Below are 27,518 nucleotides of genomic sequence, written 5' to 3'. Positions count from 1 at the left end.
ACCATTTAGCAATCCAAATAGCATTGTGCTCCAAAAGCTGACAGAAAGACTTCCCAATGCTTCAACAAATTTCACCAGAAATTTAATTTCAGCAACTTTAGCTTTTGATGTATATAAAATATGATGGTAATGAAAATGATTACAGAAAAGAATACTTCAAAATATCTATTTTTCTCTGCATGGGGTCTCATTCTACCAATGCCAGTCATACATGCTGTATTCATGAGTAGACAGAGTAACGCATTACTGTGGACCAAAAAGTTCATCACTTGATGACCAACTTTCTCCTGAGTAGCCTCTCCAGAGTAAGCTAGGCTGGTCGTTGGATGATAGACACACACAATTCATGGTTAAGTTCACATTCAAGGCTTTACTAACTTGGTAGGATAAGAAAAAAGTTTTTACTCTGTTGACAAAGCTTTCGAGAACCCAGGATTTCCTTTCAGCTAACACATCATCTATACTCATTTCTTTTGACTTTCATGAAAGAAAGGTGATATCACTTTATTGGATTTTGGCTTAGAGAGCATTGTCATGGCAATTTTGCAGGCTGTGGTGGAATACTTCATTTTGACAGTGGTACAATCAAATCTCCACACTGGCCTCAGAATTTTCCGGAGAATAGCAGATGTGAATGGACAGTCATTGTACATGAAAGCAGACACCTGGAGATCAGCTTTGACAGTAATTTCCTGATTCCCAGCAGTGATGGACAGTGTCAAAACAGCTATATAAAGGTTGGTGGGGTTTACTTAATTGAAGCAAAACTATTTTGATGAATATAAATATTTAGCCTAGAAGTTACTTCTTGCTATTGGGAGTCAGAAAAAAAATGATTTTATAACTTAGGTTTCATATACAGAAAAATCAGAAAATTATAATTTTCTTACTTATAACTGGCACCTTAGGAAGAATTCTAATCAATGCTTGGAATGAATGGTAATGTAATGATGCCTACGAACCATGAGTATCCCCCAAGATTCTGTTCTGGGCCCTCTTCTCTTTTCCCTTTATACTATTTCTCTTGGTGATATCATCAGCTCCCACACATTCAACTATCATTTCTACCCAGAAAATTTCTATATCTATATATCAGCCTAATCTCTTTCCTGTGTTCTGCCTTTTGAACTTCTAGCACTGGGTGAATGAGTGAATGAAAAAAAAAACCCAAACATTTAAGTGATCTTCCCTGATTACCTTGGACTTAGAGCTTCCTTGGCCTCCTTCAAGACTTAGCTCAGATCCTAAGTTCTGCATAAGACCTTTCCCATACTGTCCTTATTGTCACCCGAAACCACCCCTCACCATGTATGAATACACATATCTATGTATCTCTCTATAAGTCCATAGTTGTTTGCATGTGGTCTCCTCCATTTGAATGTGAACTCCTTGAGGTAAGAGACCAGTTTTTTGTCTATCTGACTTTTCTTTCAAATTCCCATCCTTATCACAGCTCATAGTAAGTACTAGTAAATGGTCACTGACTGACAGGTGCTAATGTTGACACATAAAACATGGATATAGGGGGTGTGCTTGTAAATGTTTAATGATTGACTCTCTCTCCAAAAGGTACAAGACATACTTGTAAAATCAGTCTGCACTATTAGAATCTTCTCCATCACTTTCTTAAGTCTAGACAATCAACAAAACACTAAGTCAAACCCTGATTTGTAACATTTGCCTATTTCCAAGGTGTAAATGCTCACAAGGAAAATTCAACAATTCATTCTCTGAGCTGGTTCCAACTGGCTCCAGTGAAGTCCTGCACATGTCCCCTGAATTGAAGGTCGTGTTCTATGTCCAGAGTAAAAGACTAAGAATCTTTTTTATTTTCTTCTTTCTTTTGAGTCTGAACAAAATGGATTGTCTTTGTTCAAAATTACATCATTGAGACCTTTGGGCACAGGGCATCACCACAGGGGCAAAATTTAAAGTGAATGTCAATGACAAAATTTGTGGTCTGCTCTAGATGACCTTCACCATGGTAGCAAGCACCTTAGTCTTTTCTGTGTCTCCTTGTTTTGTCCTTGCTTGACTTTATAATCAAAGAGTTCTTGAACGACATTATCTCTTTTATATTTTTAAAGGACACTCATATGATTTTGACATATTCATGCAAGACTCCTTGTCAGAGAAGTGTTTCCAGTGCTAGACCTAGACCAGTGCTTTATCACAGTTAACCAAGAAGCACACTCCACTATCATTTCCACACCTTCATATTAATATGTTTGGGTACAGATATGGTCTGTAATGCAATATTGTCTGGCAAAATCTTGCCTGCTCCCTTCTCAGATTTCATTAAGAATGCCCTCAGTACATGTGTAGAAGAATGGAAACTCCTTGAGAAGGACTGATTTTTTTTTAACTTTCTTTGTCTTCCCTCCATAGTGCCTTGGACATTGTAAGCACTTAAGAAGAGCTTGCTGATTAACTTATTATTCCCATAAAAATGTAGAATTTAAAAAGTAGGCATAAGTTTCAGTAGCTACTGATATTTTACAAGTCACTGGAAGTGATATGCCAATTGCCCAAGTATCTACTTTGAGGTTTAGAGCCCAGAGGCAAAGAGGCTCCAGGAAAAAGCTGGGAGTCATTGGAGTTGTGCTTTAGGAACAGTTTTGGCTTGTTGTACACATGACATTGCAGGAGTCTTCTGCATTTCAGGAGGCTCCAAGGTTCCACTAAGATGCTGCATTATATTAACTTTCCACTTTCACCAACTAAGAGTGACCATATGTTGGAGATGAGTCACTTTGGTCATTAAATCTACATTTAATGATGCTACAGAAAGCATCAGAGAGCAAGTATGCCAGCTCTTTTTCTTTTCTCTGTAAATATAAATACTCCTTATGTAGCCGAGACATCACAGGAAGACCAAGAATCTATTATTTTTCAGTCCACACATAGACAGGGGTCCCTTAATAAATGTTTTCCCAGGGACTCAAATTTCTATTTACCTTACTGCAAAAAAGGACTAAAGGAATAGAAAACTAGGGAATGGAAGAGTCTAGATTTTTCTTGACATGTTTGAATTATTAGGTATCCAGGATACTTTCCGTCTAAGTATGCAAGCACATTTAAATTGTCTCTTGAGTCATTATAGCTTGTCCATCATTTGTCAATATTTACCTTATAAAGCAACTCAGGGAAAATATCTAAGACTATATGAATACTTTTTTTTATACTATCTACTTTTTCTGCTTCAAATTGCTTCTGATGTAATAAGTGAACTTTGCCCTTATCAATAAAGATAACGTTCAATTTCTAAATTTAATTAAAACCTTGAAAGTTTTGGAAATACAAAGATAGGCTTCAAAAAGTTCCTAGAAGGGTAAAAAAACACTTGTGACAAAGATGAGTTCTACCGAGTGTTTTAAAAAGCAAGAGGCATTTGAAAGGATTTCAGATTGATTCACGCTTCTTTAGGCTCATTTTTCTGAATCTTCTTTAGAGTTTTTTTGATGGACACTAGATTATAGGTGAGGAAATGTACAGATCTTCAATCCCAACAGAGGGACAGAGATTTAAAAGTTAATCATCATCATCATCATCTTCATCATCATTTTTATAGAATTCCTGCTGTTAGGCTAAAGGAGAGTATTTAATCTGGGTGGTTCCTTAATACAGAAATGCTTCAGTGCTCAGATATGAGACATATTTCAGCATCTATCTTTGTTCATCACTTACTGTTCCAGTAATTTATGAGTATTTACTGAGTATTGATTACCTTGGATTATGCTTAAAACATAATAATAATATATCATATACATATATATTTCTTATGGTTCGCTAGCTACTATGTTAAGTACTTTTCAGTTACTATCTCATTTGATCATTAGAGTAGCCCTGAGACATAAGTACTCTTATGATTCTCCCCTTAAAGTTGAGGAAACTGAGACAGACAGTGGTTAAGGGACTTGCCCAAGGTCACACTGCAAGCTCACTAGCTTACTGACTGAGGCTAAAATTATCATATATAATTTTAATGGTGAGTGAACTAAGAAAAATTCAACCAATTCCTTGGCCCAAGTCGGGGGCATGCATTGGATTACTAGTTTGCTTTCATCTTCAGCATCTGATAGAAAATCCATCTTTTTTGAGCTCAAGTACTTCAAAACCATCCGCATTCCCACTTCTAAGCAACCACAGTTTGACTTTATGTAAGATTATGTGGATGTGTCCTAGGTGCCTAGTGCTTAGAAATTGACATGCAGAGAGAACATTTTAAATAGAATGAACCAAAAAATTAGTAATTTAAAAATATGTTATATACCCCCATCTGGTGACTGAAATGCTTAAAATTACTGTTTTCTACTACTGGACCACATTGTGTTTCTAGTTACACAGTATTAATCCCACAGAGAAGTAGAGAGTAGTAGAGGAAATCTACATTCTATTTGCACAGAGACCCAGCAGTAGAGTATATAACTATTGGATAAAGAACCAACTAGCTAAGTTTGGTTAAACTTTTCAATAGAATGTTGACCATCAACTTTTTGTTTCAAACACAGTGACTCAGACCATTTACTAAAGGTATAGAGAGGCAATGATATGCATAGATAAGAATCATTCATTGATGAAGTCACAGATCTTAAAGAAAATGTAATTTTCATTCACTATTCAACAAATGTTCATTTCATATACAGTGTTTACTCTCTATGACTCAATTTTAAGCTTCTTGAGGACAGGATCACCATCTTTGGAGTCATTCAGCCTTCGATACAGTAGTCTTCACACAATAAATGGCTATCCTCCTTACTTACTAAGATCCTCCTTACTTACTAAGATGCTCCTTACTAGATGAAGAAATCTAGAAATAGTTGGATTAGGCAACTGATTGATTGATCAAAGAATCATTTAGTAACTAAATAAAAATAGACACCTCTTCGTTAAAGAAGAATTCATATTCATGAATGAATCAGCTCTAAAATTAAAAGGAAAGCACAGTTTTAAAAGTATTTGTTTATTGTATCTTTGCATTCTATGGATATGTGGAGATGAACATATTTGCAAATGTACATGATTTTAAATGTTGAAGAGATACTGAAAATAATAAATCATCTCTATGAACTTGCTAGGTGTGGGCAGGGACCAAGGAAACAGAAGCAAACCTGTTGGCCACAGGCTGTGGAAGTGTGCCTCCCAGGTCCCTCGTCATTCCAAGAAACTCCTTCACTGCAGTGTTCCAATCCCAGGATGCCGTAGGGCAAGGTTTCTCCGCATCATACATAAGCAGTAAGTACCACAACTCTAATATGCTCTACAAGGCTCAAGGATGTCACAACTGGGACTTCAGGATTTAATAGACAATAGATACCATGAGTAGGATAAATCTGAGGCACATGATCCTGTAGTGAGGTGGATTCAAAATGGGTTGAAGGACTGGACCCAAAAATATGTATTATTACTGTCTATTAAAGAACCATTGTCACCTTTGAGGGAGGTCTCTGCAGTGTGCCCCAGGTTTATGTCTGGTCTGATTTAGCCTTTTTATCAATGACTGGGATGAAAACCGAGATGGCAATTATATCAGATTAGCAACTGTCCAACCAAGGAGCAATCAGAAAAATAATGACTGCATTATCAGGATCTAAAAATAAAAGAAAGCTGAACAGACTAGAATGACAGTTTAAATATAAGATAAAATTGAACATATATCAATATGAAAAGAACTGTACTTGAGTTCAGAAAACCAACTTTACAAATTATTTGTAATTGCCACATGGACAAGGGGTACCTAGGCTGATATTATGGGAGATCCAGGGCTCTTAGTAGACTTCCATAAGAGACAAATGGTAAAACAAGGTGATTGTCATCCTATTCTTCATTCGGAAGGGAACAGTGTTCAGTACATGGAATGTGATGGAAGTGATAATCTTATTGTATTCTACCCTGTGTTCAGTTCTGGGAAATATTAAAAAAATATATGAACAAGGTGGAGATTTTCAGGGGAAGGTAACCATGATGGTGAGGGAACCCAAAACTTTGTCCCTTGAGGATCTGTTGAAGGAACTGGGGACATTTAATTTAGAAAAAAGAAGACTTGGACACATGATGACCATAAGAGAGTATTTGAAAGGTCATCCTGTGCAACTGGGACTGTAAGAAGCAATTAAGAGGCAACTTTTGCCTTCAGGTGAGGAAAAATGTTACTGACAATTAGAGCTTCCAAAAGTGGGAAGGACTGCCTTTGGAAGCAGTTGGCTTCCTCTTGCTAGAGCTCTTGAAGGGAAGCCTAAGTGGTCATTTCTTAGGAATGTTGTCAAGGGGAATTCCTGGTCAGGTACAGGTCAGACCAAACAGTTTTGAGAACCCTTCTATGACCGTTAGAATTCAGGAAGAAAACACTCTGTCAAGGGTCTAGCCTGCCAGAGGCAACAAGCGTCCAAAGGGAAGTCTGGAACCAGGAGATGAACCCACTGAAGAATGAGCAAGTGAAGTGCAAGTACAAAATCAAGTTCAAGAAGCAGATACCAGGCAGGAGGCGAAGGAAAGCAGATGGGCAGCAGTAGGGAGGTCTAACAATAAGTGTCAGGGCCTTATGCTTCCCATCTCCATGCCTTTTCTGACATTACTCCTGACACCATGAAAGCTCTCATTCCATCTTCTTTGCCTGTTGGATCCTTGTCCATCCTTTAGAACTCAAACTGCAAGGAGCTTTCCTTGATTCTCAGTTTGTAATGTATCTCTCAGATTTCACACAGCACTTTGTTTTATACCCCTTGCATGCCCTCTATCATCTATTATTGTGTATTATAGTTACAAGGACAGGGGTTCAAACCTCATATGTCCTGTAAGCATGCAAGCACTTATTGTTTGTTTAATTTGTTTGTTTGAACCCTCTCATTCCAGATCTTTCACATGCATCTTAGAGAGCTATTGTAGTTCTGGATTATATTATTAAAAAAAAACCAAAACCCTCTTTCCTTCCCACCAGAATGTTGGAGGGTTATATAAAGCATGACAGATTGTGAAATTCTTCCATGTCACCAGGGTTGGCAAAATTTTAGAACCACAATGGTTTCCTGATTGGTTGAATTAAATGAAATCTAGGTTAACACATAGATGATTTACTCTGAAAATTATCTGCAGATGGTTCAAGGAGTGTTCCTCCATGTAGCAGCACCCCTAATTCAAATGGACTATGGGTTCACTGTTCTGATTCCTTCTCAGAATTCTGAAACAGCTACTTGCACTCAAATATGTGTGTTCTTTTAGAGCAAGAATTCTTTTTTAATAGTATTCTATTTTTTCCATATTACATGTAAAACAATTTTTAACATTCATTTTTTAAAATTTTGAGTTCCAAATTCTCTCCGTCCCTCCTTTCCTTCCCTCCCTCTCTGAGATGATAAGCAATTTGATATAGATTATACATGTGCAATCATACAAGATATATTTCCATATTAGTCATGTTGTGAAAGACCAAAAAAAATCCCTCACAGAATAATAAAGTGAAAAATAGTATTCTTCATTCTGCATTCAGATTCTTTCAGTTCTTTCTATGGATATGGATAGAATTTTTCATCATGAGTCCTTTGGAATTATCTTTGGATCATTGTATTTCTGAGAATAGCCAAGTAATTCATACTTAGTTGATGACTGAACATTATTGCTATTATGGTGTACAATGTTCTCTTGGTCCTACTCACTTCACTGTGTCATTTCATCTAAGTCTTTCCAGGTTTTTCTGAAGTCATCCTACTTTTCATTTCCTAAAGTATAATAGTATTCTGTTACATTCACATACCACATCTTGTTCAACCATTCCCCAGCTAATGTATGTCCCCTCAATTTCCAATTCTTTGCTACCACAAAAGAGCTACTACAAATATCTTTGTACAAATATATCCTTTTACCTTTTTTAAATCTTTGGCATAAAGACCAAGCGGTGGCATTGCTGGGTCAAAGGGTATGCACAGTTTTATAGCCTTTTGGCATAGTTTCAAATTGCTTTCCAGAATGGTTGGATTGAACCAACGGTACATTAGTCCCATTTTTTTCCCATATTGCCTCTAACATTGATCATTTTCCTTTTCTGTCATATTAGCCAATCTGATAGGTGTGAGGTTGTACTTTAGAGTTGTTTTCACTTGCACTTCTCTAGTAAATCAAGCATTTTTTCATCTTACTATACATAGTTTTGATTTCTTTCCCTGAAAACTGCCCATTCATACCCTTTGACCATTTATCAATTGGGGAATGACTTGTATTCTTACAAATTTGATTCAGTTCTTTCTATTTTTGAGAAATGAGGCCTTTATCAGAGATACTTGCTGTAAAATTTCCCTCCCAGTTTTCTGCTTTCCTTCTAATCTTGGTCACATTGGTATTATCTGTGTAAAACCTTTTTTAGCTTATTATAATTAAAATAATACATTTTGTGTCATCTAAGGTGCAGAGAAAGAATTCATGACCTTTTTGAGTCATGATTCCCTTTGATAGGGAATTTTATGGATTCCTTCTTAAATAATGTTTGCAAATGCATAAAAATGCATAGACTTGGAAAAGAAAATAATTATATTAAAATAAAACCATTAAAATATTTTTTAAAAGTTCACTTACCCCAGGTTATGAACCCTTGTTGTAGCGTAACATAAATAATAAAATTTGAGTTTCATTGGGAGATTGGGGTGAGGGCAGAGAAAAACAAAGGGAGCTAATCTCAAAACATTTTCTTAAACCATTCCATTTCCTTTGATGTAATGTATTGGAATTACTCCCATGTGGTCCTCAGTTTGGTGAAGGTGTGGCAACAGAAGCCAACCCTGTTGATGACTCTAAAAAGCATACTCCTTCCCCTCAGCCCACTCCCTTATTAGGAAAAGAAGCAACAGATTGTCCTCATGTGATATTTGCTAGTATCTGCTACTTCCCTCCTCCATTACAGATAAAAGATCTCACGATCTGACTTTAGCTGCTTCTTCAAAGAGAAATCTGCTGTGCCAGTGCTGGGCAGATCACAATGCTAAGACCACTTTTTTACATTAGTGTCTTTCGGTATTAACAAGAAAAAATAAGAATAAGACCAACAATGAAGATAAAGTGCCCTGAATCCTAAATCCTAAACACTCATCACTCTTGAATAAAAATGTAATCTTTCGATTTCTCTGGAGTGGGATAGTCATTTGGGGAACTGATGGTGATTAAAAGCCCATTTGAATCAATCCCTCTTTTCAGCTGGCAGTTAAAATCCAATTAGGCTTTTTTCCTCTCGAAATATTTTTAACTCAAGTTTCAAAGTAAAACTTCTTCTTGAAATATTATGGTTCAATGTTGTGTGTTTTATACCAGGGTGGGAACTATTCCCCGGGTTTTTAAAAATTGTCCTAAGGTTCCTTAGTCTGGGTTTCTGTTCCCATAAGTTTGGATTCTGTGCCACCTCAAGAGATCTTTCAGAAAACCAATAAAATCCCTGCCCCCAAGGTACCATTTCTATACTTTGAGACTATTTCTCATGGTAGCCCAACCTAAGGAATCACTATGGTGTAGTAGAAGGAACACCAGACTTAGAATGTGGCAGAGAATCTTGGCTCTGCTATTTGGCACACATGGTACCTTACACAAGTTTCATTGCATCACTGAGCCTCGGTTTCTTCCCCATCCCTATAATCAAGGAGGGTCGAACTTGATGCCATCTATAACTCTCTCTGACTCTATGAACTTAGGTTCCATAGAGCCCCAAACCTGGCACAACAAAAGAATTTGAGGCATCCTTGCAAGGGTAGAGTAATAGCCTAATCTATATGATCTCGGTTTTGTCTTCAGTAATGCAATATGCTTCTACATGCTCCAACAAAAAATACATGAAATGAATTAGATGACTAAGCAATATTGCCCTAATATAAATACTTGCAGTCTTTTAATCATGAAAAAAGCCATGGAAACTATCTGTTGAAATGCACATGGTCTGACTGAGAATCATAACTTGTTAAACATTTATTAATATAATGTTATCATGTTGAAAATGTTCTTTTGTCAGGTATATGATTCAATTCAAGTGAGGGAGTTTTTATCCCAAATTATCACCAGGACTTTGAGACATAATGGGTTCTGACTTGAGAAAGAGGAAGGGGGAAAAAAGTGGCTGCTGTATTGCTTTCCTCATGTGGTAGGGAAATATTCTTTTTGATTAGAGAAAAATAAACATCAGATTTGTTTTTTTGACTTCAGGGAGCATCAGGCTTCTGGACAGTTGCTTTTCTCTTTTCTGTTGCACGTTGAGAAAGGATACAGTTCCTGGGAGAACATGGAGGCTGGAGAGATAAAATAATGCCTTGTCCATGAGTACTTCAGCTCAAGCTGAGGGAGCAGTGTGAGGATGAATCCTAGGTTTAGAACTGGAAAGCATTTTGTAGATCGGTCTGAACCTCTCATTTTGCAAATGAGGAAACTGAGGGCCAGAGAAATTAAATAATTTGCACAAGGGTAGCCCAGAGTTCTCTGGCTTAAATCCAGTATTTTCCCCCACTTCACAAGAGTAGTCCACTGAGAAAAAGTACTGAACCCTCCCCCCCCCCCCGATATTTTGTCAATGAGCTAGCTCGCAGTAGAAGGACGAAGCTCTAAAAAGGACTTTGGATTATCTGCCTATTAGAACAGCTGGGTTTATGGAACCTTTTAAAGAAAAATCACTAGGAATAATTTTTGACTACTACCTGAGATGATTTAGAATGAAGTCATAAAGGAAAAAAATCAAGTTTAGTATCCAATTGTGCCTGGAGCATTTGTTTGCTTTGAAAGCTGCTTTAAAATGCCATCTTTAAAAATCATGTAATTTAAACATAATTCAATTAAATAAAATTTTTTTCTCAAGAGTCTAGCATTATCAAGGCATGATGATAGATTACAAACATGAAAAATGGCATAGTTCCTACTTTTTGAAAACTTACAATTAGCAAGAATAGGTTTTATTTACCTATGATTTAGACATATGATATAGAGTAGAATGGGATAAGCACAGAGAAGTCTAGACCAAGAATTCTGAGAAACTGGGAAAAGAGAACCCTTGCAGTTTGGAGTGGGAGTATCAGGGAAGACTTCATGAAAGATGTGGTCCTTGAACTGGTCCTAGAAGAAAGAGAAGAACTGCCACACTAGATAGATGAAGGTAGTATGTTCTGGGCACGAGATAGGAATGCAAAGAGGCAGGGTGAAATATAAAGATTATCCAGTCAGTCATTATTGATCACCAAAGCTGATGCAGAGACCCAGTCTCAGCCAAAGAATATTCCTTTAGTTCTACCCATGAAACTGAGACACCATCACCACCTCCTAGATTGTAAGATATTTTTATAATATTTTAGATGAATCCCCTTTTAGAGATTGAATTGGAAAGCTATGGTGGTTTTTTTACTTACAAATAATTTACTTATTTTCAACACGTTTTTTAATTTTTGAGTTCCAAATTCTCTCCCTCCCTCCCACCCACTGAGAAGGCAAGCAATGTGATAGCAATTATATATGTGAAATCATGCAGAACATATTTCCATGTTAGCCATATTTCAAACAAAGCAAGAAAAACAAAGTGAGAAAATTATACTTCAGTGTGCACTCAGAGTTCATCAGTTCTCTTTCTGGAGGTGCTTAGCATTTTTTTATCCTTAGACCTTTGGAATTGTCTTGGGTCCCTGTGTTGATCAAAGTAGCCAAGTCTTCACAGTTGGTCATTGTCCCATCATTGCTGGTCCTGCACACAGTGATCTCCTAGTTCTTCTCACTTCACTTTGATCAGTTTATATAGGTCTTGCCACACCACCCCCACGATCATTTCTTATAGCAAGTGGTTAGTTTTTCAGTGACAGCAGAAATCACCAATATTAATATGCCAAGTTCCTAGGAGCACGTGGTGCTAGAGCAAAAATAGCATAGACCAAGCACTCTCCTTCTAGAAAATTGAAGTTTTAGACCAACTGTGACAGAAACAGTTAAGTCAAGTAAGAGACATAGACATCACAGGCCTTGGGGAAGGCAGATGTCTAGGAGTCAGAGACTAGTCCCAAACTTGCTACTAATTAGTTGTGTAACCCGTAAATTTCTTCATGTATAAAATGGATGTAAAGTGATTTAGACTCTCAAGTTCTCATCAAGGTGTAGAAATGAACTCCTGAGAGTATATAAATACATATACCAAACTAAAAGCATGAAATCAGGATATAAAAGCCTGAGTTTCATGGCTAAATGAAATTTTCGGTGGAGAGCTAGGACAGCTATATGCAGTTAGAATAGAAAGTCAGGGGAGCAGCTAGGGGTTTGAATCCAGGCAGAGCAAATTGTTGTCCAAAAGAACTGGAATTCAGTGAGAGATTTTCTTTCAAGTATACCCGTAATGATATTAATAATTATAGTTAATATTTAAAGCACTCTAAGGTCTTCAATGTGTTTTATGGATAATATATCATTGGATTATCAGAACCTTGGGAGGTAGGTCCTGTTATAATTACCATTCTACAGATGAGGAAAATGAGGCTAAAAGAAGTGAGAGGATTTACCCAGAGTCACACAGAAGGGTTTGAGGCAAGACTTGCACTCATATCTCCCTTGTTCCAAGCAGAATGAGGAGAAGGAATGCTCGGCATACTTCAACTTTGGGAAGAATGGCTGAGGGACGGAATGAGAGAAATTGAAGAATAATGCCTTTAAGGCCAGGGATTCTTGCAGTGGGCAGTGAAAGAGATGAGTTCCAGAAGGAACCAGGGAGTTTGGAAGGGAAGAAATTTGCAGAAATTCTGCAAATAAAATTCTGACTGTGGTTTTCCCCTGATTTTTGTGGATTCTCTTCCTCCTGTATCTCAAACCACAATTTGGTTGAGTGTAAGATCCTGCTTATAGGACCACAGAAGGAAGTGAGTTAGCTGCTAAGAGGGTGAATCAGGAAATAGGAAGGGATTTTTCTTCTTCATTTTCCCTTCACAGCTAATGTCATCTTTGGAGCACATTTATAACAGTTTAACAAAAAAAAAAATCTTAATCTAGTTCTAGTAGCAGAACTAATCTCTTTAATGAGTGTGAATATATACATCTACATATATTATACATCTCATATATGTATAAAATTTATGATATTTCTATGAATTATTTTGATCAGTGTTCATTTTCATGTTATAAATTATTTTTAGCAATATTCATTTTCATAAATATTATTTACTAGTTATACCCCTCTAAGGTAAATGACTTTAGAGAGATTCCTAGGGCCCTGAGACGTTAACAAAATCTAAATTATAGAACTATTGCTGATCTGCATTGGTAGAGAGAGAAGTTCTTCACTCAGAGGGAATTAGTTCCCTACTCAGATGGTCCAGATGAGGAAGACGGAGGGAGGGGAAGTAAAAGGAAGAGGAGGGGGCAGAAAGAGAGAGAGGAGGAGGGAGGTAGAGAGAAAGGAAGAAAGATGGGGGAAGGAGAGAGCGGGAAAAAGGGAGATGGGAGGGGGGAAATGAAAGAGAGAAATAATGAGTTTGTCCCTAATAAAACATTTAAACAAGAGATTTGTCCAGGATTACCTAGTGCATTTATAGTGAGATGTCTCTTAATTACTTAACTCATCAAACCACATGACTTTTTCCATGTACAGAAAACTTGTTCTCCTCTCATGCTGTTGGGTTCCATAATCGTGGAGCCCGGTGCCTGTACCTCATGGTTAGCTGTGGACACAAGATAGTCCAAGGATCGTGGCCTTTTCCTGTCTTCACCTATCCGGCTGAAGGTGGATGGGACAACAGCCCGCGTTACTAACGTCTTTACTCCTGTTTGTCTCCATGCAGGGTGTGGAGCTAACTTCACAAGCCTTTCAGGCTACATTGTTTCTCCGAATTATCCAAGTCAGTACGATGACAACATGAATTGCAACTATATCATCCAGGCAGACGCACAAGCTATAGTCACCTTGGACTTCCAGTCTTTCCACTTAGAGGGTAAGCCCACTGCTTTGTGTTTTGTTTCATTTTCCTTCGGTCTTCCAGAGTGGAGCAGGTCTACACTCTTGGCTGTGTGTAGCCAATTACTCTTCAGAGATCCAATTCCTGTGATTCTACCTCAGATGCTATTTGGGTGACCAGACTAAAATCTCTTAATCTCTCTGGGTCTCAATTTCCTTAGCTGTAAAATTAAAAGGTTGGACTTGATGGTCTCCAAGATCTTTTTCAGATCTATATCTATGATCCTGTGTTCAAATCTGACCGGAAACCAAACAATATTATCATGAAGAAAATTCTTTCTAGTACTGAAAACAGAATATCATTTGGACGCCTTCTGGATGCACAAGTATATACATTTTTCAAAAACAGACATTCAGGATTTCCAGAATAAAGAATTTCTGCTTCCACTAGTGGCTTGACTTATCTTCCCCCACACAGAGAGGCTCAAATGATTCTTGAGTGTTATTGTCACATGATATGATTATGCTGTGATAAATACTCTGAATCTGATGACTTATGTAAACTGAAGATTAGGTAGACCCGGGAAAACAGTATACACAATGACTACTAGGCAAATAGAACGCCCCTCCCCCCAAAATGAAACTGAACACTGTGTTTGGTCCTGAAGAAGAGTTGAAAAAAACGCACCTCACTCGCATCGTTACAGAAGTGCAGGGCTGAGGATAGTTCACACGTAGTCAGAACTGGGACTGAATCACTTTTGTCCCACTTCCTTTTAAAATTTTTGTTACTAGCAATTATTTGCTGCATAGGGGAAGAGGAAGAATCAAGAAGGGGAAGAATCAGAAATCAATGCAATGTAAAAACAAATCAAGAAAAAAGTAAGAATTTTTAAGTGCTCAGAATCTGAAGACTCCTCTGAGAATATCTTCTAAGCATACATTCGATGACCCTTGATAGATAGGCAAGGAAAAAGGAATTCCCTTCTTATTTACCAGTTATATTAAAAGCAACCTTTATTGGCATTCATGAAACACCAACAACATGATAAGAATGAGGAAAGGAGGGAGGGAGAAAGGGAGAGGGAGAGAGAGAGAGAGAGAGAGAGAGAGAGAGAGAGAGATCCAAGGGTCATTGAGTAGAAGCCCCAAATTCCCTTATGCAAACAGCATGATATGATATAAGCAGAAGTGTTTTTCCTAAGCAAGGTTGAATATTTTCATTGCAGAGGCTGTCCCCCCCACTCTCCTCCCACAATTTTTTCATTGGCAATAAGAGATAGGCAAGGTCACAGGAAAGAAAGCACAACTCCTCTAGAAAGGTAATACAAAAGACCAAGCCTTGCTGAGTCAAAGAATACCAGTATCAGCAGTGTTTTCTTATAAAGACATCCACTTGCTGTAATGGATGTGTGCTGTCCTATATAGGCCATCACCATCCATGCCAAATCAGCAGACAGGGACTGGAATGCTACCAGGTAGGTGGCCCTCAGTTTCAGGGGCCTGATAGTGTGATTTAATGGAAAAGCAGACTGGGTTTGGAGTCAGGTGACCAGGCTTCCAACACTGTCCCTCTACTTATTACTGGTGTGTTCCTCAGTCTCCTTGTCTATAAAATGAGAGGCTGAGTCAGATGATCTCTAAGGTACCTTCTAGCTCTCAGCATGTGACCTATGTTTTGATTATTGGTAACTAAGAGGCATTGTGAATAGAGCAGTGGAAATCAGAAAGGCCTGAGTTCAAATCCTGGATGCTTCCCAGCTGTGATGTAACCTCACTGTGACGCGGTTTCTTTATCTCTAAAATGGGAAAATAGTAACATCTGCCTCAGAGTTATTATGAGAATCAAATTAGATACAATGTAAAGTGCTTTTCAGGCCTTAAAGCAGAATATAAATTTTTTTAGTATTTTTTATGACTGTTGTTGTATGTATTCTTCTATATGCTACCTTCTCCATAGGCCTTATCTGTTTTCTCACTTGTGAAATGGAGGTGATAATACTAGCACTTGCCTCACATGGTTGCTATGTGGATCACATGAGATAAGTATGAAAAGCATTTTGTGGACCATAAAGTGCTCTATAACTTCATTAGCTATATTATAAGGTTGTATGTAGCAGTCCAATTTCAGGTACCTTGTTTGTAAAAATACTTTTGTCCCTGTCCTTTTCAGTTAGGACTTATCTTGCTTTGACTGAAATAATATCTTTTTAGCATTAGCATAACCTATTTGTTTTCCATTTGTATCAATACCTCTATCCTTTTCTGTACCACATCTCCCAATGTTAGTAGCCTCACTCACTATACAATGTGTCCCATAATTCTTAGAGCAGTCTGAAGTGACAGTAAGACTTTTGGGACACCAAAATCTGTCTCAAGCATCTCTGCAACTTCTTTCTACTCAAATACTAAGTTGAACAGGAATTGTTTAAACAACGCAAAAGATATGCACATTTTAAAACTTGTGTTTTTGTTTCAAGATGGCAGATGAAATCAACCTCAACGTGTAATATTAACATTTTTGGTAGCATATCATATTTCATCCAAATTTTTCAGCTCCTCTGAAAATTATCAGAAGGAAACTGAGACTTTGAGAGGTTCAGTGACTTGCCTATGATCACATAGGTAGTAAGTGTCTGAGATGAGTTTGAATTTGTGTCTCCTCCCTCCAAGTTAAGCATTCTATCCTGTATGACATAGTGCCACCACAAAATGTACATAGATACATATACACATCCTGAATGATTGAATTAGGATTCTTCACAAGGTCAATAAAAAATAAAAACTGTGGTTCTGTCTGCATTCACGTGGTAGGATCAGAGGTGACTGGAGATGTGGTCATTCTGAATGCTCATGACTCATTGAAGTTGTCTCATATACATAGGACTGGTTATTTCCATCCAATGAGGTGGCACAAGTGAATTGGGAAGGTCAGATCTTTCTGCCACATCTGATTCTGTTTTGTTCTTGTAGAATCATTTTAAATAACTGTGGGGGCAGTGACCTCAGGCAAGGCACTAGAATACTTCAGGTCAATACCAGGTTACTTAGACAAAAAGAGATTAAGACAAAGGAGGAGGCTGTGTTACCATGTCTCCATAATCATCCCCTGTCCTCTGGTTGATCATTCAGAATAAATGCCTATTAGAAAGAAAATTAGAAATACAAGGCAGCTAGAAATGAAAGTATTAATTATTTCCTTAATTTATATTGCTGGTCATGGAATCTGTTTTGTTTGTTACATGTTATATGGAATGAGAAGGAAACCCCGAGGTGACATGGGATTCTATATTGTTAGTATTTGTATTTTTCAATCCAATGCATGCAGTAAGGTTATGTCATACCATCTGATGCATTTGTCACTTTATTTTTAAATTTCATTTAAACTGTTAAAAACACAACCCAAACCAAAAACCCCCACCAACCCAGCCCTGCTCAACTTCTTGGCATCTCTTCCCTTAGCTTTCTCAACTGTTTCAAGTAAACTCATTTTGCAATACATTATTGTGAATATAATTTGGCAAGAGGATCGTAAGTTCAGATTTAGAGTTAAAAGAGACCTTAGATGTCATGAAATGCAGTCCCCTCATTTTACAGATGAGGAAACTGAGGTACAGCCAGAGAAGTCAGGAGGTGGGGATGAGGAGGGAGAGAATTTCAAATTAAAAGTGTCTTTGTCTTATATATTCTGAAGTTGAGAACTGTTGCTAAAATGTTCTAATTGTGTTTATTTCTCATTATTCCTTCTTGCTTGACAAGCAATCCTTACTTTGGGTGATAGATTCGTTATTAACATGATGGACGTAATTTTAGTGGTTTCTTTTCCAAAATCATTTTGCCCTAGTACATAATAAACACCACACTTAAGACAATAGTAGCCTTTTAAAAAGCCATTATTTGTAAGGAAAGTAGAGTTTTCCTATAAATTTTTAGAAAAAAATGAACTCAGTTTTCTGATGAAATATTAATTTAACAATATTCTGGTTTTAAATTAAGTAGATAGCTGCCATGAGTTATCCCTATAATCTGGCAATCTGTATGAGACACTGTGTGTGGAACTCTGAATGAGTACTGACAAATCAGTCAGGAAAGCAGCTGGTGGTTCTACCTATGGATTCTACAATAAGAGCTGATGTTCATAGACAGAGTTAACATCCTGCCACCACTGTCCCCAAAGAAGAATAGGTGACATTACTGTCCCTCTTCCTAATTCATCTCAGGCTTCTTGCCTTTATTTTTTCTCCCTTTTTTAAAAAACAAAGCTTTCCAGGAAGCTCTAGATGTTTACTTACCAACATAAGAATATAGAAGCAATTTCATTGTCTTGGAGGTCCATGTATCAATGATATCACAGATCTGTTCTCAAGCCTATTTTTTTAAACAAGTCTATGCTTATTATACTTGAGACTCAGTGTCACCTTTGTTTCTTGGTAGGCAAAGCAGCATAGACTTTTCCTAATGCTCTGTGCATCACATTAGATTCCTATGACCCCATTTATTATTGGAGAAGGAATCTATTATAAAGGAGGGCATACTCATTTGGGAGTCAGGAAGACTTGAGTCCATATATATTGTTCCTGATTCTTAACAGCCATGTGACTATGGACAGATTGCCTAACCACTCTGAACTTTAGACCATCTTGTAAGTTTATAAATTTTATAGACCTGTCATGGTCTGTGCTGGTGGAGAGAGTCCCCACAAGGAAAAAAATCAAGTCATTGGTTTATTGACATGTTCTGTTCTGTGATTTAAGTTACAGAGGGCATGCTGTCAGGTTAGTCAGTTGGATCACCAGTACCTGGACAGATACCTCACATTGTTCTGTGTCAGATGTACCATGAGTGAAATGGAAATGCACATGATGCCCAGCACTTCATTCCCTTCATGGATACCCGGAGGACCAATGGTCCAGTGTCTGTAAAGCAACAAGAATTTCCATTAAATTTCATTGCAGCTTTGGTTTCATGCTTACTAGTATTAATCATCACTGCTCCAGCTACTAAGTATAACCTGTCTTGTCTTTTTTTTAATAGCACCCTCAGCCTTAACTGGAAGTTGTATCAATGACGGAGTGAAAGTTCTCCGAGGTTACCAGGCTACCTCCACACCCACGGCTACGCTTTGTGGTGATGAGATTCCTGAGAGCATTAGCCTCACTGGCCCAGTGACACTCAATTTCTACAGTAACTCTCGTAACACAGACTTTGGGTTCAAGGCAATGTACCGAATAATTCGTGAGTATCTATAATAATGTCATGTACTTTTTCAAATAGCAAGTCATATTTGAGGCATTTTCTTTCTGATTTAGATGGAACCAATAATGAACTAGGTTCATGGATCTTAGGGAAAAAAAAATAATCACCTTACGTTATCTATGTTTTCCCTAAATGAGAATACTTAGGCCTGGCAGTTGACTTGCAGGGAGCTCCCGATACCAATAAATTGATCCAGTCCAAAAAAAATAAAGAAGTAACTATGTGTATCTATTGTTACATATAAGATATCCTTGATAAATATTCCTTTCTGAAATAAAATTGAACAAAACCGAGATCTTATAGAAGTACTTAGGCCAGTTTTACTTTAGCTAATTGAAAGAAATAGTATGTATTTGGAAAATTCAGACCAAAGTCAATTTTGGGGTCTTTTATTATATGGATAGAATGATAAAATAGCCTTTTGGTCCTCAATAATTCAGATAAACATCTTACTTCTCTACTTGATTTTGCTAGTGTCAATAAGGACATAATATTCAGATTATTTTTAATTTAAAATTATTATAAAAAAATATTGTATTTCCTGTTTTGAATGAACTGGGTGAATTATTACTGGCTTGGTTTTTTTTATCCCCCTTCATGGAAGAGTTGTCTAGTTTGTTTTCTGGGAGCAATTTCACTGTCTTATCAAAACTCCAGTGAATCCAGTAGCACACAATCCTGAGAAATGCTCCTTTATTGTTTTCCTCCTTTTCTTGACCAAATCCATTGCCAAATGTGGAAGTTAAATAGTTTCCTTTCAGATAAATCACGTTGGAGCCCATCAGCCTCACAGAACAGCAGTGAAAGATGTAAATGGTCATTTAGTCATGAACAAGAGCCTTCATAATTCATTCCCATTCCCTGCTCTCTGAATTGCGACTTCTGACATTTGTGAAGTATGGCAATGGCTTTGTGTGGCTGCTAGCCCAGACAAAAAAGATTTGAGTAATTAACATTCCTTCCTCTGGTTTTTTTGTTGGTTAAAGAGGAAGATTGATTTCTTTGACTGCCCTGGCGTAACTGTGGCTCTGGCTGGTTGAACTCTTGCTTTCTCTGTTTCTTAGTTTTTGTCCCTCATTTTCCTAGGATACTGTTTATGGAACTCACTGTCTCCTTAATGAGATCTTCATTTAAAGGGGGAGTTTGGGTCTGAATAAGATTGCCAAGCCCTGATGATGGGTTTATATGCTTGAATTATTTAGGTGCTCAAAAACTTATAAACTGTATAATTCAGCCTTAAAAGGAAAAGTTATGAGCTATACAAGGTATAGAAGTCACAAGGCCAGAGACACACATCTAGCTAGTCATGATCTCTACAAAATGTGTCTCTCTTTTGCTTTGATGAGGACTCAGCTTAAACCCCAAATGGAATAGTCCTTCAAAAGAGTAGCCAAAATTGATTTGTTTCTAATTTCCAAAAATGTTAGTGAGATGTTCCTGTGGGAGCTGGGTATAGAAAACACAAGTCTTCCTTATAAATAGAACATGGCTCTATTTATGAGAGGTACATATTTTCACTATAACTAAATCCATGGAATATTAAGGCAAGATGTAGAATAATGGTTCTTTACTATATTTATTTCAAATATTTTGCCTATTTAAAGGAAATTGCCATTCCCAGGTCACTGGATTTGTTTTCAGTGAGCCGTGCCTTCTGGTAGCTTTTTGTAGATCGTCTTAGGAGGAGGATGAAAGAATCACTGTCAACCAAAAAGTAACCTGGAAACATTTAGCCATGGCCTGAGGGCCAAAGTTTGGGGCCTACAGAGGAAAATTAATTTGGAATGATTATCATCAGATTATTTCAATCCTTCACATTCTTGATGGGAGAACTCTGAATTTCTCTATCACTTCAGGCTTCTTACTTGATCCTTTTTTTTATATGCCCAGGCCAGGCTGTGGGATCTGACAGCTTCCCTCAAGAAATTTTCTGCTATTGGTGGCAAAAAAAAAAAAATAACAATCACTCTAATGTTTGCAAAATACTTTTCAAATACCATCTCATTCCATTCTCACAAAAAGCCAGGGAGGTGGGTGTTATTGCTATCCCCTTTATAGATGAAGAAACTAAGGCAGGCAGAGGTTAAATGACTTGCTCAGGGTCATAAAGCTGGTATCTGAGGCTGGGTTTGAACTCAGGACTTCCTGATTGAGTCTAGCATTCTAACCACCTAATTTCCTCTATCCATGCCTTGTTAAGTTTGTATTGAGGTGGTGGCTGGAGCTGGGGTTGGCATGTCTATAATGGAACGTTGGATATTCTTCCATGCTCCTCATTCATACCTCCAGAAAGGCTTTTGCATTTACAGGATAATACAATATGACAAACCTTTATAAAGCACTAATTACACACAAGAAATCCATGAAATATTTATTCGTTCAACAAACATTTAAGTGCTAAGAATGATACAAAGACAAATAAAACACAGACCTCTAAAGGAGCTTAGGACGAGTCTAGTCCAAGTCAAGAAGCATTTATTTCATGCTTCCTGTAGAGCACTGGGATAGGCACTGGGAATATGGTTACAGGCAGAAGGACAGATCCTTCCCTGGAGGAGGTTCCATTGTAGTGGGAGAAAACAACACATTTGGTACGCAGTGAGGAAATGTGGTAGAGAAAGTCTTGTAGTGGAACCTGGAAAGAAATGAACAAGTAATTGGCCCAAGTCTCTTCCTAAAGTGGAGGTTCTGAGAGGGAGAGGCTAAAGGGCCAGAGAATATGTCTAATGTGAGGAGTCCAGGGATGGACTGAGCTTCCAGACTGAAAAGCTTCCTATGGGAGAGTAGATAACACCCTATGGAGAGTGAGGATTGTGGCCTGGAGAGGAAAGTAAGAGAGTTTGTTCATCTTCCCACCTCTTCTTCTGTTTTCTCCCATTCTTCTCTCACTGGAAAGGAAAATCAAAAGAAGAATCCCAACCAATATGTTAGACCCAGTAAAGTTGGTGTCAGAGTTTATGGTATTCAGAACAGCAGTTATCTTTCTGGAATAATAAAAAAAGCAATTTTAGCTCCAATATCATATTCTTATACAGTGAAAAAAATGAATTGTTCTTGGTTTATTGTCTTTTTCTCTGTTACAGCATGTGGCGGCACATTCAACTCATCTTTCGGAATCATCAGAAGCCCTGCCTATTTACAAATGAATTATCCCATTGATATAAACTGCTCCTACCTCATCACTGTCAGAAATGACAGAGTGATAGCACTCAAGTACGTAAATATACTCCTTAAGAAAAAATTAGTATTTTAATGGTGACCCTCTTTTGACAGAAGGAAAGAAAAAAGCATCTCATCAAAGTTACAGCAGGATAAAACAGAGCTGTTATGGAGAGTGAGAAGTGTTATATAAACATTGCATGAGATCTCTAAATCTGTGAAGTGAATTTTTAATTGTTGACTCAAACTCAAAGCTGAACTCTAGAATCTGAAAAACTATCCATCTAGTTCAAAATGGTTATTGTAATTTCTATAAAGGCAGCTTGTTATGATTGCTTCACTAATGCTAATAACAGATAGGTGAGTAGCCCTGGGTGGGAACATTATCTGTTATTGGCTCAAGATCCCATTTAAATCTTGTTTATCGGGCATTTCCCATAATCTTTATGATTCTTCTGAGTTTCCTTTTCCCCTTACATTTTGTCATGAGGTAAGCTCAAACACAAGTGGTCTGCTTTTCTAAATGCATAAATAAGGTACAAGGTTAGCCATTCAGTGATTCATACATCAAACCATCCATTCAGCTTATCTGGAGGGTAGTGTGTGTGTGCATGCATGTGTGCATGTGTGTATGTGTGTGTGTGTGCGTGTGTGTGTGTAAAAGAGGTACATCTGAGAAGATAGGACAATATTAAACTGTGAAGGGCCTTCAATATCAAATGAAGGCTCTATACAGTTATTTATCCAGGGCATTGTTACTGCGGCTACTATAACACCTAGCATCTTAGATCTGGTAGAAGATTCTGAAGGTCAATGCAATTCACTACACACAAAGGGATTTTGTGCCATTGCGTAATGAGAAGAATGAAATTCGTACAGTTTTGCAGGGCAAGATCTACACCCCATATACTCATGCATCTACAATAATTCATTGTCCTCAACTCTATTTACTTAGATCAAAACACCACATAGATTTCCACATATGATTTTACATCAAAAGAGGAAGTTTTGATCAAGTACTGTATTCATCAGGGTAGCCTCAGAATAGGATACTTAGGCCCCTAAAGAGTACTTCTTGGGGATTTCCTTTAGGATGGATTGAAGAACAAATGCACTCCAGGAATAAGTGACTGAAAGTCCTGAGTATTAGTAAGTATAAAGGAAAAGGGCAAGAAGAAGCAAACCAGATAAGCTACCTAGAGAAAGGAATGAAAAGGAAGGACAGGTACACTTGGTGATCTCTCTCTCTCTCTCTCTCTCTCTTTCTCTCTTACACACACACACACACACACACACACACACACACACACACACACACACACACACACACGCACACGCTCACCTCTCTTGCATCTAGTCAGTTGCCAGGTCTTTTTTTAATTCTACCTTGAAAATATCTGCATCTTCTCCATGACTACAACCATTACAGTTCAGGCTCTTACCTCTCCCTACTTTTTCTTGTTTTCGTTCAGTTGTTTCAGTTGCGTCTGACTCTTCCTGGGTTTTCTTGGCAAAATTACTGGAGTGTTTTGCCATTTCCTTCTCCAGCTCATTTGACAGATGAGGAAACTGAGGCAAACAAGGTTAAGTGACTTGCCCAAGGTCACATTGTTAATAGTACAATTCAGACTCTTACTTCTCTTTACTTACACTATTGTAATAACTCTTATTTGCATTCTTACATCTAGTAACTCCCCTTTCAAATCCACATATGGTGGATTTTTCTAATGCTCTAGCCTCTCTCACAAATTACAGCACTTTGTACTCAAAAACCTTTAGTTGCTCAGAGCTGCCTAGAAACCAAAGCTCAGAATCCTGATCTGGTATTAATGGGTTCCACAGTCTGGCTCCAATCTGTTTTTTCAACCTCATCTCATACCATGTCACTTCACAAGAGTTTGGGGAATGGACAAAACATTCTAAGTATGATAAAAAGAAGTAAAGAAGAGAATGGTTTGATCATTAAATCTCTTCAAAGTCAACAGAGATACTCTTTTCAGAAGTGTAGATAACAACCCATTCACTCCTTCTCATCCTTGGTTACTGCCGTCCATGTTATTTCTTAACAGTCCCTGACAGGGGGCCCACTGAACATTTTTGAGAATGTCCTCAAGAGCTTCTGGGTTTGGGTACCAGAGGAGCACAAAAGCCATCTATCTATTTCTTAGCTGCACTCTTACTCTGTGACCATCCTACCTTATATTCTGGTCATATATCTATTACCTGATTCTCAGAATTTCACCGAAACTAAGGCTTTGTGTGGAAACTATGCTACAAAGCTCACCACAAAAACTTTCATTTTCACAGGTTCAATGATTTTAATGTGACCCTCTCCACCTTCTGTTCCCAAGACTACTTGGCTGTATACGATGGCCCAAATACCAGCACTCCACTTCTTGGCCAATTCTGTGGTTCACAGCTTCCAGCAGATATCAAAAGCACCAGCAATAACTTGTTCCTGGTATTCAAGACAGATTTCTTTGAAACAGCAAAAGGTTGGAAGTTATCTTTCAGAGAGACATTGGGTAAGAATAACATCTGACATCCAGATTCATTCTCTGGGCCTGTTTTTATTGACTATCTACCAATCTTTCTTTGCTTTTGAAAACAAATTGAATGCAGTTGTTATCTATCGGGGCTTTTAGGGAAGCATAATTTAAAGCTATGCTAAAAGCCAAGGCAGCAAGATATGTTTATGAAGTGCTAGGCTAAACACTGAGGCTACAAAGTAAAACACAGGCCCTGCACACAAGGTGTTCACGTTCTAATGGGGGAGACAACATGCAAACAGATATGTATGTACAAGGCATATGCAGCAGGGAAAACAAATTCCCATGGGTTCTGTCCCATAATTCATTGGATTTGTGCCTAATCTACTCTCAGCACAATGGCAGGCACATAGTGGGCACATCGCAGGCTTATTCTCTTCCCTTCTCCTGAACAAACTGTGTCATGTTAATGTTACAAAATTTGGGGAGGAGGCGTGAGAAATTATGAAATTTTTCAAAGGAGCTTGGATAAATAAATCAAGGAGCACTCATCACGGTGTTCCGAGCACTAAGGCACTAAACACCAGGGATGTGAAGCAAGGAAACAGTCTTTTGCCTGGAGAGATCTGGATGAACTGATGCAGTGGGAAGCAGGGAGAGCAGAAAGGCGGCCAAGCTGCCAGCTGCCCTGCACTCCCTTAGAGGGATTCCCGGCTGAGGGGTGGGGAAATTCTTCTGGGTCAGCCTTACATTTGGGGAGTACCACGGCAGCATCCAAACAGTTCCTCCACTATCTTTTGTCCTGTCTTCATGATGAGTCTATCGTTTTCAGACCATAAATGTCTTCAGTGCTCTTCCATGCATGACTTCTTGGATCTAAGTCATCCTTGAAGAAGTTCTTCAACCAATCTGATGGAATTAAAGGTTACTGGCCATTGTATGAAGGCAATAAATTGAACACTGGAAACATCTAATCATTGGCTGGATCAGCCATGCTGCTTTGAACCTAGACAAAACAGAACAACCCTATTCTGAGATGGTCAACTTGGAGAGTTCTTTAAGAAGAGAGAAAGCTCTGGAGAAGGGAGCAGGCTCTTGAGGATTTGCTGCTCCCCCTTTCCTTCAAAGAAGGAAATAAATTAATAAAGAAGCAGTAAGTTAATGACTACAACTAGCTGCTTCTTGGGGAGAGCCATGGGCAGTCAGGGGACTCACTGGATTTTCTGTCCTCTTTTCATGTTGGAGCAGCTGTGGGAAGATAAATTAAGGAGGGGAGAACATCAAGACAGGTAGACCAATTAGAAGTCTACTGTTTAAAAGGAGAATTCTTCCTGCTAGCCTAGGTCAGACCCTCATTGGGCCTCACTTGGATGATTGCAACACACCCTAATTGTCTACCTGTCTTGAGTCTCTCCCTTCTTTAATCTATTCTCCTTCTTTAATCTAGCTGCTGGCGTGATAGTCTTTCAATGACTATTTTGCCCTCTGGATCTGGGACTTCTGGGCAATTTTCTTTGATGATTTCTTGGATGATATTGTCCAGGTTCTTTTGTTCATCATGACTTTTTGGTTTCCAGGTCAGTTGTTTTTCCAATTAGATATTTTACATTTTCTTCTATCTTTTTATTCTTTAGATTCTGTTTGACTGATTCTTGATGTCTCATAGATTTATTAGCTTCTACTTTCCCAATTCCAATTTTTATCAAATTGTTTCCTTCAGTTAACTTTTGCATCTCCTTTTCCATCTGTCCAATTGTTCCTTTTAAGGAGTTATTTCCTCCAGTTAGGTTTTGTACTTCCTTTTCCATTTATCCAATTGTCCTTTTAAATTCTTCTGTGATTTTTTTTCATATTTATAAAGTCATTGGTCAGTTTTTCTTCTGTTTCTCTAACCTGGCTTTTAAAATCATTCCTGAGCTTTTCCAAGAAGGCTCTTTGTGCTTCAGATCAGTTCATATTCCCTTCTGAAGTTTCAGATGGGAGTATACGGTCTCAAGGTTGACCTCTTTGGCTTTTGTGTTTTGGTCCTTGTCCCCACAGAAAGATTCTATGGTCTTTTCTGCTTTGTTTCTTACTCATAATAATTACCCTTTTCCTGGCTTTTGCATCTCGGGCATAAGGGGCTCTGTCTCTCAATTCTTGTGCCTAAAACTTGAGGCTTTGTGAGTTGTGGCCTCTGGTTCTTTCAACTAGAAGCTAAAATGGTGCAGTTTACCTGGTGCTGAGTGGACTGGTGTTAGAAAACAAAGACCAGGTGAGGTCTTTTTGGGTTTCCCTGCAGTTACCCTGGAGGTAGCTTGTTAAGTATGGGGGAGGGGTGGTCTGTCCACAGGAGATCTCCTCTGCTGAGCTAGAGCATAGGGAAGCTCAGTGGTTTGTGAACCTGTCTGCTAATGTCTTCCCAATTCTCCTGGGGTGCTGAGGCATGCCTGGGGGCCTGGTGTTAGCAGTTGTGGACTTCACCCCTCTGAGGCTCAGGATCTTTGCAGAGGTAGGACTGTCTGGGACAGCTGTGGTCCTACACTGGTCCCTTTCAGCCACAGCAAGATAGACCCTCCATAGCGATTTTTGTAACCTCACCAGGCTAAGAGACTATTTACCCCTTCTGCTGCCCCCACTCTTCCAGGGTTTTTCCCAGGGAAATATTCTCTGGGCTCATCAAGGTCAACAAGGGGAGCGAGAGAACAATTACCGATCACTCCACCATCTTGGCTCCCAGAACTGGAACTCTGTTGTGA

The 27,518-nt window shown here is 38.2% G+C and overlaps 1 protein-coding gene across 1 annotated transcript in view; it reads left to right on the top strand.

Annotated features, from left to right (window-relative positions):
- The window catches only part of CUBN (cubilin), a 290,873-nt gene that overhangs the window by 217,239 nt on the left and 46,116 nt on the right, over positions 1 to 27,518 (top strand). The window contains exons 54-59 of the mRNA XM_072651627.1: positions 550 to 737; positions 5,079 to 5,235; positions 13,764 to 13,913; positions 18,911 to 19,111; positions 22,216 to 22,345; positions 24,599 to 24,816. Coding sequence (XP_072507728.1) covers positions 550 to 737; positions 5,079 to 5,235; positions 13,764 to 13,913; positions 18,911 to 19,111; positions 22,216 to 22,345; positions 24,599 to 24,816 — 1,044 coding nt within the window. The remainder of the gene's footprint in view (positions 1 to 549; positions 738 to 5,078; positions 5,236 to 13,763; positions 13,914 to 18,910; positions 19,112 to 22,215; positions 22,346 to 24,598; positions 24,817 to 27,518) is intronic.

Source organism: Notamacropus eugenii, chromosome 3 (assembly GCF_028372415.1).
Source record: "Notamacropus eugenii isolate mMacEug1 chromosome 3, mMacEug1.pri_v2, whole genome shotgun sequence".
NCBI classification, from domain to species: domain Eukaryota; kingdom Metazoa; phylum Chordata; class Mammalia; order Diprotodontia; family Macropodidae; genus Notamacropus; species Notamacropus eugenii.
The sequence above is the reverse complement of the archived record's forward strand: the minus strand, read 5'-3'. Positions and strand labels throughout refer to the sequence as shown.